This window comes from Panthera uncia, chromosome E1 (assembly GCF_023721935.1).
Source record: "Panthera uncia isolate 11264 chromosome E1, Puncia_PCG_1.0, whole genome shotgun sequence".
NCBI lineage: Eukaryota > Metazoa > Chordata > Mammalia > Carnivora > Felidae > Panthera > Panthera uncia.
In genome coordinates, this window is record NC_064814.1 from 25,106,902 (window position 1) to 25,116,204 (window position 9,303).

General features: G+C 49.9%; 1 protein-coding gene across 1 annotated transcript; it reads right to left on the minus strand.

Annotated features, from left to right (window-relative positions):
* Nucleotides 1-2,725: 2,725 nt before the first annotated feature.
* CD300C (CD300c molecule) lies at nucleotides 2,726-7,361 on the minus strand. The gene is made up of 4 exons (XM_049637747.1): nucleotides 6,918-7,361; nucleotides 6,058-6,393; nucleotides 4,445-4,568; nucleotides 2,726-3,343 (listed from the first exon to the last, which is right to left on the minus strand). The coding sequence occupies exons 1-4, from the start codon at nucleotides 6,976-6,978 to the stop codon at nucleotides 3,211-3,213; spliced, it is 654 nt and encodes a 217-aa protein (XP_049493704.1). The 5' UTR covers nucleotides 6,979-7,361; the 3' UTR covers nucleotides 2,726-3,210.
* Nucleotides 7,362-9,303: the final 1,942 nt, after the last annotated feature.

A 9,303-nucleotide genomic window follows, 5' to 3' on the forward strand; every position in this document is an offset into this window, starting at 1 on the left:
TTACAACCAAGGGCATAAAAGTGCAGGCTGTAGGATCAGACAGACCTGGGCTTTAACCCCAAGCACCGCTTACAAGCTGTGTGGCCACGGGCAACCTATTGAGCCTTTCTGAGCCTCAGTTTTTGTATCTGTAAACTGGGCTCGCAAGAGTTGTTATAGGAATTAAGTGAGAAAAGGCATGCAAAGTTTTGAGGACACAATCCTGGGATGGGGCTAGCACTCTACATTATTATTAGTGCCCCGGGTAAAGCTTTAGATGCTAGATAGGCAGTCAGACATAATAAGCCTAGGGCAGGAGGCTGAGAGAAGGCTGGTGAACTGGGTTCTCTAATTAGTAATAAAGCAAATTCTAGCCTTAACCTGACCTAATTTAATTGGGATCCTGATTTATAACCCAGTAGCTAAAACTCTTAAAGAACAGCTTTGTTGTTTTTTTTTTTAATTTTTTTAACGTTTGTTGTATTTTTTGCGAGACAGAGCACAAGAAAGGGAGGGGCAGAAAGAGAGGAAGACGCAGAATCCAAAGCAGGCTCCAGGTTCTGAGCTGTCAGCACAGAGCTCGACATGGGGCTTGAATCCACAAACGCAAGATTGTCACCTGAGCTGAAGTCAGACACTCAACAAACTGAGCCACTGAGACACCCCCCTCCCTTTTTTTAAATTTTTAAACTTAAAAAAATTTTTTTTAATGTTTATTTTATTTCCGAGACAGAGACACAGCGTGAGCAGGAGAGGGGGACACAGAATCTGAAGCAGGCTCCAGGCTCTGAGCTGTTGGCCCAGAGCCCGACATGGGGCTTGAACTCACAGACCATGAGATCATGAGCTGAGCCAAGGTTAGATGCTTACTGACTGAGCCACCCGGGTGCCCCTTGAAGAGCAACTTTGGGGAACAGATGAAGGTATTTCTTCCCAGGTGTCCAGAGCCAGCTGTGGAGAGAGAAGGTCTTCCTGGAAGTCCTGGGGTCTGGGGCACATTCGGAAAGGCTGAGAGAAGAAGAAGGCTCAGTCCTGTAGTGACACACAGCATATTACCGATCTACAGTAATCAAAACAGTATGGTACTGGCATAAAAACCTCTAGATCGGAATTGAAAGCCCACAAATAGCTCCCCACATGTAAAGTCAACTAACCTTTGACAAGGGAGCCAAGAGTGGCAAGGGGGGAAGAAGAGTCTGCTCAAGAAATGGTGATGGGAAAACTGGAGAACCACGTGCAGAACAACGGACTTGGACCCCTCACAAATGCTGACTCCAAATGTTGATTCAGACTTAAATGTAACACCTGAAACTGTAAAACTCTTAGGCGGAAACAGGGAAAAAAGCATCTTGACGTTGGTCTTGGCACAGAGTTTTGGAAATGACATCAAAATGACATCAAAAACACAAGCAACAAAAGCAAAAATTAATAATAAGTAGGACTGGGCTGCATATTAAAAACTTGCTTGTTTTTTAAATGTTTGTTTATTTATTTTGAGAGAGAGCACGTGTGAGTGGGGGAGGAGCAGAGAGAGAGAGAGAAACAGAATCCCAAGCAGGATCCACACTGTTAGCACAGAGCCTGACTCGGGGTTTGAACTCATCAACTGTGATATCAGGACCTGAGCTGAAACCAAGAGACTTATGACACTTGTGGCTGATTTCTAGACCACAAGGGCGGGGGTGGGGGGGTGGTGGCGCTAAGGAATGGGGTGTGTCTCTCTTGGTCCTGCGCCCTCGTTATTTACCAAGTCCACACCTAACTGTGAAGGTCCCACCAAGTGCCAGGCACTCTTCTGTGGATACAGCCCTGAGCCACTGAAACACAATCCTGCTCTGACAAAAGTGGGGGGATTCACATAAGGACTAGGTCAACACACTCATCAAGATAAGTGTGCATGTTCGTGATGAGTTGGATGCTTAACCAACTGAGCCACCCAGGCGCCCCTCATATTAGAGTCTTGTGCACAGCAAAAGAAACAATCAATAAAATGAAAAGATAGCCAAAAGAATGGGAGAAAATATTTGCAAGTCATATATCAGATAAGGGGTTAATATACCAAATATATAAAGAGTTCATGCAACTCAATAACAACAATAAAAATAACAACTTCTATAATGTGATTTGGCTTGTTTTTTTTTTTTTTTTTTTTTTAATATGTTGGAGAGTCACCTGGGTGGCTCAGTTGGTTAAGCGCCTGACTCCTGGTTTCGACACACGTCATGATCTCACGGTTTGTGTGTCCAAGGCCTGCATCAGGCTTTGTGCTCATAGCTCAAAGTCTGGAGCCTGCTTCAGATTCTGTGTCTCCCTCTCTCTCTGACCCTCCCTCCCTCCCTCACATTCTGTCTCTCTAAAAAATAAATAAACATTAAAAATTATTTTAAAAAGAGTATGCATTTATTGGATACATTCTTTTGTGTCTATGATACATTGCAAGAAAAAAAGTTACCAAAAAAGTTTACTGAGTATTCTTTTTTTAAAATTTAATTTAATTTAATTTTTTAAATTTACATCCAAATTAGCTGGCATATAGTACAACAATGATTTCAGGAGTAGATTCCTTAGTGCCCTTTGCCCATTTAGCCCCTCCCCCTCCCACAATCCATAACCTTCAGTTTGTTCTCCATATTTATGAGTCTCTTCTGTTTTGTCCCCCTCCCTGTTTTTATATTATTTTTGTTTCCTTTCCCTTATGTCCATCTGTTTTGTTTCTTAAAGTCCTCATAGGAGTGAAGTCATATGATTTTTGTCTTTCTCTGACTAATTTTGCTTAGCATAATACCCTCTAGTCCCATCCACATAGTTGCAAAGGCAAGATTTCATTTTTTCTGATTGTCGAGTAATACTCCATTGCATATATATACCATATCTTTATCCATTCATCCATTGATGGACATTTGGGCTCTTTCCATACTTTGGCTATTGTTGATAGTGCTGCTATAAACATGGGGGTGCATGTGCTCTTCGAAACAGCACACCTGTACCCTGTGGATAAATGCCTAATAGTGCAATTGCTGGGTCGTAGGGTAGTTCTATTTTTAGTTTTTTGAGGAACCTCCATACTGTTTTCCAGAGTGGCTGCACCAGCTTGCATTCCCATACAGAGTATTCTGATAGAAATGTGGACAACAGCTGGATGTATTGGTCAGAAGGCCGTTCCCATCCATGAGGGGCGCTGTGTTCCCGGACAGATCATCAATGGGCAATAGGTGTTACTGGTCTTCATAATTAGGCTGACTCCGCCCATCCCCCAGAACCCCTCTGAGGTCTGGTCACCCAGAGGACCACACTGAGCATGCTTAGAAGCAGGGGCACCTCCAGGAAGACCAGGAGCAAGAAGTTGACGCTGCTGAGCAGGGACCTGTGGGGGACACAGTGACAGACAGTGAGCCACATCCTCAGGGAGAGGCCCTGGTACCCTCCACTTTCCTTCTGTCCCTGTGCCCATGTCCTGAGACCCCAACAACCCATGCGGAGATGAGTCCCAGGTGGGTCCATGGCATGGCAGCCCCACACTAGAGACTGCTTCCGTACCCCTCAGGCTAACAGGTGGCCTTGAGACAGGACGGTGGACACGAAAAAGGGCCCGGCCCCTGGAGTGATGTGAGGGAGACCCCAGGGAGTGACGTGGGACCTGGGCCAGGAAGAGGGTTCTACCTCAGCCTTCTGCATTGGGGGTTACCCTGTCTGTGGACTAGAAATCAGTATCAGGGTTATTTGTCTGGTGTCTGCTCTCCCGTAAACAGTATCTCCCACGAGGGCTCGGAAATGTTAGTTTTATTCGCAATGAGCATCTGGCACCTGTGTGGCACCTGGTTCAGTGGCTGATGATAGAAGGGACAGATGACATGGCTCAGTTCTCGCCTCCCTCAGAGGCCTGGTGTTCGACAGGATGCCACTCTGGTCAGGGCTTGGGGGACGGGGGAAGGAGGGGGCACAGGGCAGGGCCACCGGCCCCCAGAGCACCTGGCCTGGGCCGAGCCCTGAAGGTGTCTTTTGTAAAACTCTTGATGCTTGCTCTTACCTCTCCCTGGAGCCCCATTTCTGCAGACACCTGAGTGGCGACTCCCTAAATCCTGCAGGTCCCCAGTGAAATGTCCTCTCCCTCGTGGTTGTGTATTAAATAGCTTGCCTGTCCCCCTCCCGCACGTGCCCTCCCCGACCCCTCTGATGGATTTTTTCCAAGCACCCATCATGAATACGCACTTATCATGATGAGCATGTTGACTTAGTCCTTGTGTGAATCCCACCCCTCACTTTTGTCAGAGCAGGATGTGTCTCAGTGGCTCAGAGCTGTATCCACAGAAGAGTGCCTGGCACTAGGTGGGACCCTCACAGTTAGGTGTGGACTTGGTAAATAATGAGGGTGCTGGGCTGAGAGAGACGCACCCTCATTCCTCAGCTCCCCGTGTGGTCTAGAAATCAGTCAGGTGTCATAAGTCTCCCCATGAAAGCCTCTTACCCGGGATGTCGGCTGGGACTGGGGGTCTCTTGTTGGATCGCAGTGCTCCCCGTGGGTGCTGGCAGGGTCTTGTGAAGGCCTGGGGGGCTGGTGGACCTCATGATGCTGGGGGCTTCAGTGGAGCCTGAGAGGGAAGCACACATCAGGCCTGCCGCCCTCCCCCTGGGTCTCCCACTCGGTCAACTGTGTGGTTCTGACTCACAGAGTCCTGGTCACTCAGAGATTCCAGTGCATGGACAGAACACATGGCTTCAGGCTCAGCCACAGCCACACCACGTGCACCCCGGCAGAGGATGGGGTGAGGTTTACTCTGTAGAGATTGTAGGAGAGATGTCTGGGGTGAGGATCACAAAAGAGCACATTCAGCAGAGTCTGCGATGAGTGACGGAAACCCTGGCCCTCAGTGCACTCGGCCCCCAGAACTGTCAGCCAGGCCTACGAACCTGGGCGGCCCTTGCACAGTCCTCTCTGGGGGAGGGAATGACCAGAAAGAACGATCTAGGGAGACAGACACACACCCAGTGGACCCCATAGAAAGTGGCCTGTCTTAAAGCCAATGAGAAGAAGGTCTTTGCCTCAGGTCCCCAGGGACGCCTGTGGACACTCAGCTCCTCACTGTTGAGTAGAAACCAACAGAGGGCATGGGAGGGAAATGCCTCATGTATGAGAGACAAACTAAGACCCACAAGAAGGACCTCAGAGTTCCCACAGAGGAACCAGGGACAACAGCAGAATAAGAACACGAGATAAAAATCCACAGACTTAGAGGGATGACCTTCATTTGGTTCTTAGGAAACAAAAACAGGGTTCTATTAAAGAAGACTTATTCGGTATATTTGGGACCATAAGACCTGAGAACTCATTTTCTCCTCCTTCTCCTTTGTCTGAGGGGAGCCATTTCAGGGGTTTCTCTGGGTTCCCTCCTGTGGGGACGAGGTGCCAGAAGAAGAGGGGGAGGGTCAAGTTGGAGGGCGGGGTGGTTCCCAAATGGTCACAGAAGCTCCAGATCAGGGTCTGGAGCTCATTCTTGGGCCGTCTCGAGGTTGCTGCAGACCTTGAAAATCACAGCTGTGAGGCTGGGGCCCCAGGAACCATCCATGACATAGTGATGTTCTCTAGGGCCCCAGGGTCATGGGCAGCCTATAAGGGTGAAGAAGAAATATCTGAGGGGTCCTGTTTCCCATTGGGAGGATAGAGAGATTCCAGGAGGAGACTAGGGTCCCTTTAGAGTAGACAGGACTCTTGTCAGGGCAGGAAGGCAGCTGACCTCAGACTCGGGGCCTCTCCCATCCCCCTTCCCGGGAGAGCTTTAGGCTTGACAGTGTGTCAGGGTGTGGCATACAGAGGCACCTACGACAGCCAGGGGTGTGCTTGTGTGAGTGTGCAGACAACACAACACATGCACACATGAATGCACATACATCTAGACACACACATGTAGACACGCCCACAAGAGCACATACATACACCTCCCCGGTGTCCCGCGTCACCAGCCCCATCCTCTCCCTGTTCTTCTAGCCTACGTGTCACCACTTTCCTGAAGGTTCGGGGTGACCGGCCCCAGTCTCAGGGGCCCTAGTACTGGTGCTGGGGGAGGGGTGTGTACAGCTCACCTGGGGTCACAGACACCACAATGTGGACGGCAGGGTCTTGCAAGTATCCTCCTAACCATGATGTATCGATCCCACACCGATATATTCCTGCATCATCCTCTGTGAGGTTCTCCAAGGTCACTGTGAAGGTGAGGCTTGCAGGATGGTCCCTGATGGACACGCGGCCATTCCTCACTTCTCTGTTTGACCCTTTGGTCTCCACAGTTTTCCAAAAACATGGCCTTTTGCACCAGTATTTGGAAACTTCTCTTAATTGCTCTTCATATGAACATTGCACGCTCAGGGATCCCCCCACAGTGCCCGTCACGGAGGTGGGGCCACTTATAGAGGAACAGCCTGGAAAACACAGCCAAGTGTGGGCCCCTCATCAGATGGGCCTGGGTCAGTGGGCTTTGGGGTCAAGGTGCCTCTTGGGTCCCTCAAGGGCCCTCAGGATCTGGAGGAGGCCTTGGCAGGAGACAGTCCTTTCCTGAGACCCAAGGGAGAGGATGTCACAGAGTGGACAAGGAGAGGCTGTTCATGGTGTGTGTGTGTGTGTGTGTGTGTGTGTGTGTGCCCGCGTGTGCACATGATGCTCCAAGACATCACTTCTGACTGTGACAATGACGTTAATGGTGGACACAGATTCCCTCTCATCGGTGCTGCTCAGTCCAAGACAGTGGACAAGATTCACCTGCTTCATGCATTGAATCCTACTGGTCACTGCTGAGGCAGTAGCTGGCTGCTCCTGGAATTTTCTCTGTTCTCCCTCCTCCCTCCCACATCCTCCTTCCTTCCCCTTGGGTCCCTCTCTCCCCACCTCCCCCTGCCCTCCCTCCCACCAAGGGCCGACTTCCCTGCCCAGGCTCAGCCCCACTCACCTGGGACCTGTAGAAGGAGTAGAGCTGTAGGCAGCCATGCCCTCCCATTCCCCAGGGTCATTTCTATGGCACAGACGTCACCCACAGCAATGTCAGGCTCCTGAGGGGGAACACTTTCAAGCCTCCTCACAGAAGGTCTGGTCTCCACGTCCCACTTCTGCTTTCCTAGGCCTCTTTGGTTCCTTGTTCAGTCTGTCTTTGGTCCCCACAGTCTTCTTCCATGGTCACTCGAACTGGTCAGGGTGGAGGAAGCTTGGGGACAGAAGAGCATGGGCTGGTGCAGAGCCCAGGACCTGGTGCCCTGCGTGCTTCTCAATCTGTGGACAGGTCCCGATCCGGGTCCAGGGCCGGCGTGGGATTGCCATCCCTCTCCACAGCCCACAGCTTCTCCTCTCACTATCCACATTCACCCCCACACTACGGAGCCACATCAGAGCATTTCCTCCTCAGTGGGCCACCCACACCCTTGTGACACGTCACTTCCTTGTGCTCAGGAGGTAAAGGCCAGAGCACCCATCAGTGGTGACCACAGTGGTGTTAGGACCCCCCCAACCTGCAGCTCCAAGCACTTCCACAGTCCCCCATGGGACCCCTGCTCTCCTCTAGCCACACAGGTTGGCACTGTGACCTCACATTCCTTCAAAGGTCTCATTTTGGGGTGCCTGAGTGTCTCAGTCGGTTGAGCATCTGACTTTGGCTCAGGTCATAATCTTGAATCTTGCAGTTCAAGAGTTCAAGCCCTGCTTCAGGCTCTGTGCTGACAGCTCAGGCTCAGAGCCTGGAGCCTGCTTCAGATTCTGTGTCTCCCTCTCTCTCTGTTCCTCCTCTGCTCACACACTATCTCTCAAAAATAAATAAAAATTTTAAAAAAAGGTCTCATTTTGACTCTGGTTTCCCAACCAGGGTACAAATCCCTCAGGCTGTGTTTCTCTGTTCTCCAGACATAGACATGGAGCAGCTGTCACCAACATGAGGACCTCACTTTTTACTTTATTCTTTGCAAAGTCCACTCTGCTGTGACTTGCAGGGGAGAGTACTGAGAATGGACAAGAGGATGCAGGGATTGGAGGTACTGATGAGAAAATGGGGACACGTGAAGCTGAGGCTGGGCCTGTCCTCTCCAGCCAGTGGCACAGAGGGGTGGTTGTGTAACAAGATGGTGGTCCGCCAAACACAAGTTGCTGCTGTCTCTTTTGGGTTCACAGTGGTGACTGGGCGTCTCTTCAAGGTGCAGGATGGGGGAAGGTCCTTGCCTGGAGGTGAGGAGGCAAGTCTATCTTAACTCAGAGTGGCTCATTCACATGACGTGATGGATTTGGAATGAGTTTACCTTGGAAATGGTAGTGAAGCAGGTCAAGGTTCAGGGCCCAACATCTTGCCTGGGTTATTCCAGCTTCTCAGCATTGTCATGCACAACCAGGTCTACACAACAAAGTCTATCAACTTCCCCCTAAACACTCTCTCCCCAGATCTGGTCCTCTCCTGCACTATCTTATCCTGATCAAAGACAACAATATTTCCAGTGTTATTGCAACCAGACCACGACACCAGGGATTCCTCTCTCTGTCACTCCACTTAATGCTTATTCTAGCACTTTCCATCTTCCTATTTCCCCTCTTCCCCCTGACATTACAACTGTACTCTCTCTTCCCAGTGCGATGGTGACATCCCTGTTCTTCCTTGTCCCCCCAGTGCCTTGACCTTCCTCTTTCCCACTCATCAGCAAGAGAGTACTTCAACAAAAGTCAATAGTAGCTAGTACACTCTTTGTCCCATGCCCTTCAGATGAAATCTACTCTTCTTGGTTGGTCTACATAGCCCAAGAGGACTCAGCCACTGCTGGGTTCTGCAATTCCATCTTGCCCCCCTGCCCCAGTGTGCCCTGTGCTCCAGCCACAGTGCCCGTCCTGCCCCAGGGCCTTATCACTTGCTTGTTCCTTTCCTTGGATCCTTTGCCCACCTCTTCTCATTGCTTGTTCCTTCTTACCCTTTAGATTTCACCTTGGATGTCACCCCTTCAGAAAGCCTTCCCTGATCACCCTTCCTAGGGGTCACCCTGTTGTCTAAATCACTGGTCTCCGTTTATTTCCTCCATAATTCACCAAACCTTGTTATTATGTTTTATTTTGGTGGTTTCTTTCCACTCCCCCACCCCACTAGGATATATCATAGCAACATTTGGGATCTGTTGTATTCACCACGGAATAACCCGGTGCCCAACTGTAGTATGTGACAAATGGTCGGCTTATGATAAATATTTGCTATATGAGTGAATGAGTGATTGAGTAAATAAACGAGAACTGAATTGGCTGCAGACACTGACCCCAGGCAAGTCCAACTAGATTAGATATCTATTGCTGCATAACAAATTCCCCCAAAACTTAGC

What these genes read in the sequence shown, in the direction of transcription:
- CD300C (XM_049637747.1), bottom strand. Translation starts at nt 6,978, where the DNA reads ATGACCCTGGGGAATGGGAGGGCATGGCTGCCTACAGCTCTACTCCTT. An exon ending in TGTGGTGTCTGTGACCCCAG is followed by an intron (nt 4,569 to 6,057) that starts GTGAGCTGTACA and finishes CTTCCCTCTCAG; the next exon opens with GCTCCACTGAAGCCCCCAGC. An exon ending in AGTCCCAGCCGACATCCCGG is followed by an intron (nt 3,344 to 4,444) that starts GTAAGAGGCTTT and finishes TGTCCCCCACAG; the next exon opens with GTCCCTGCTCAGCAGCGTCA.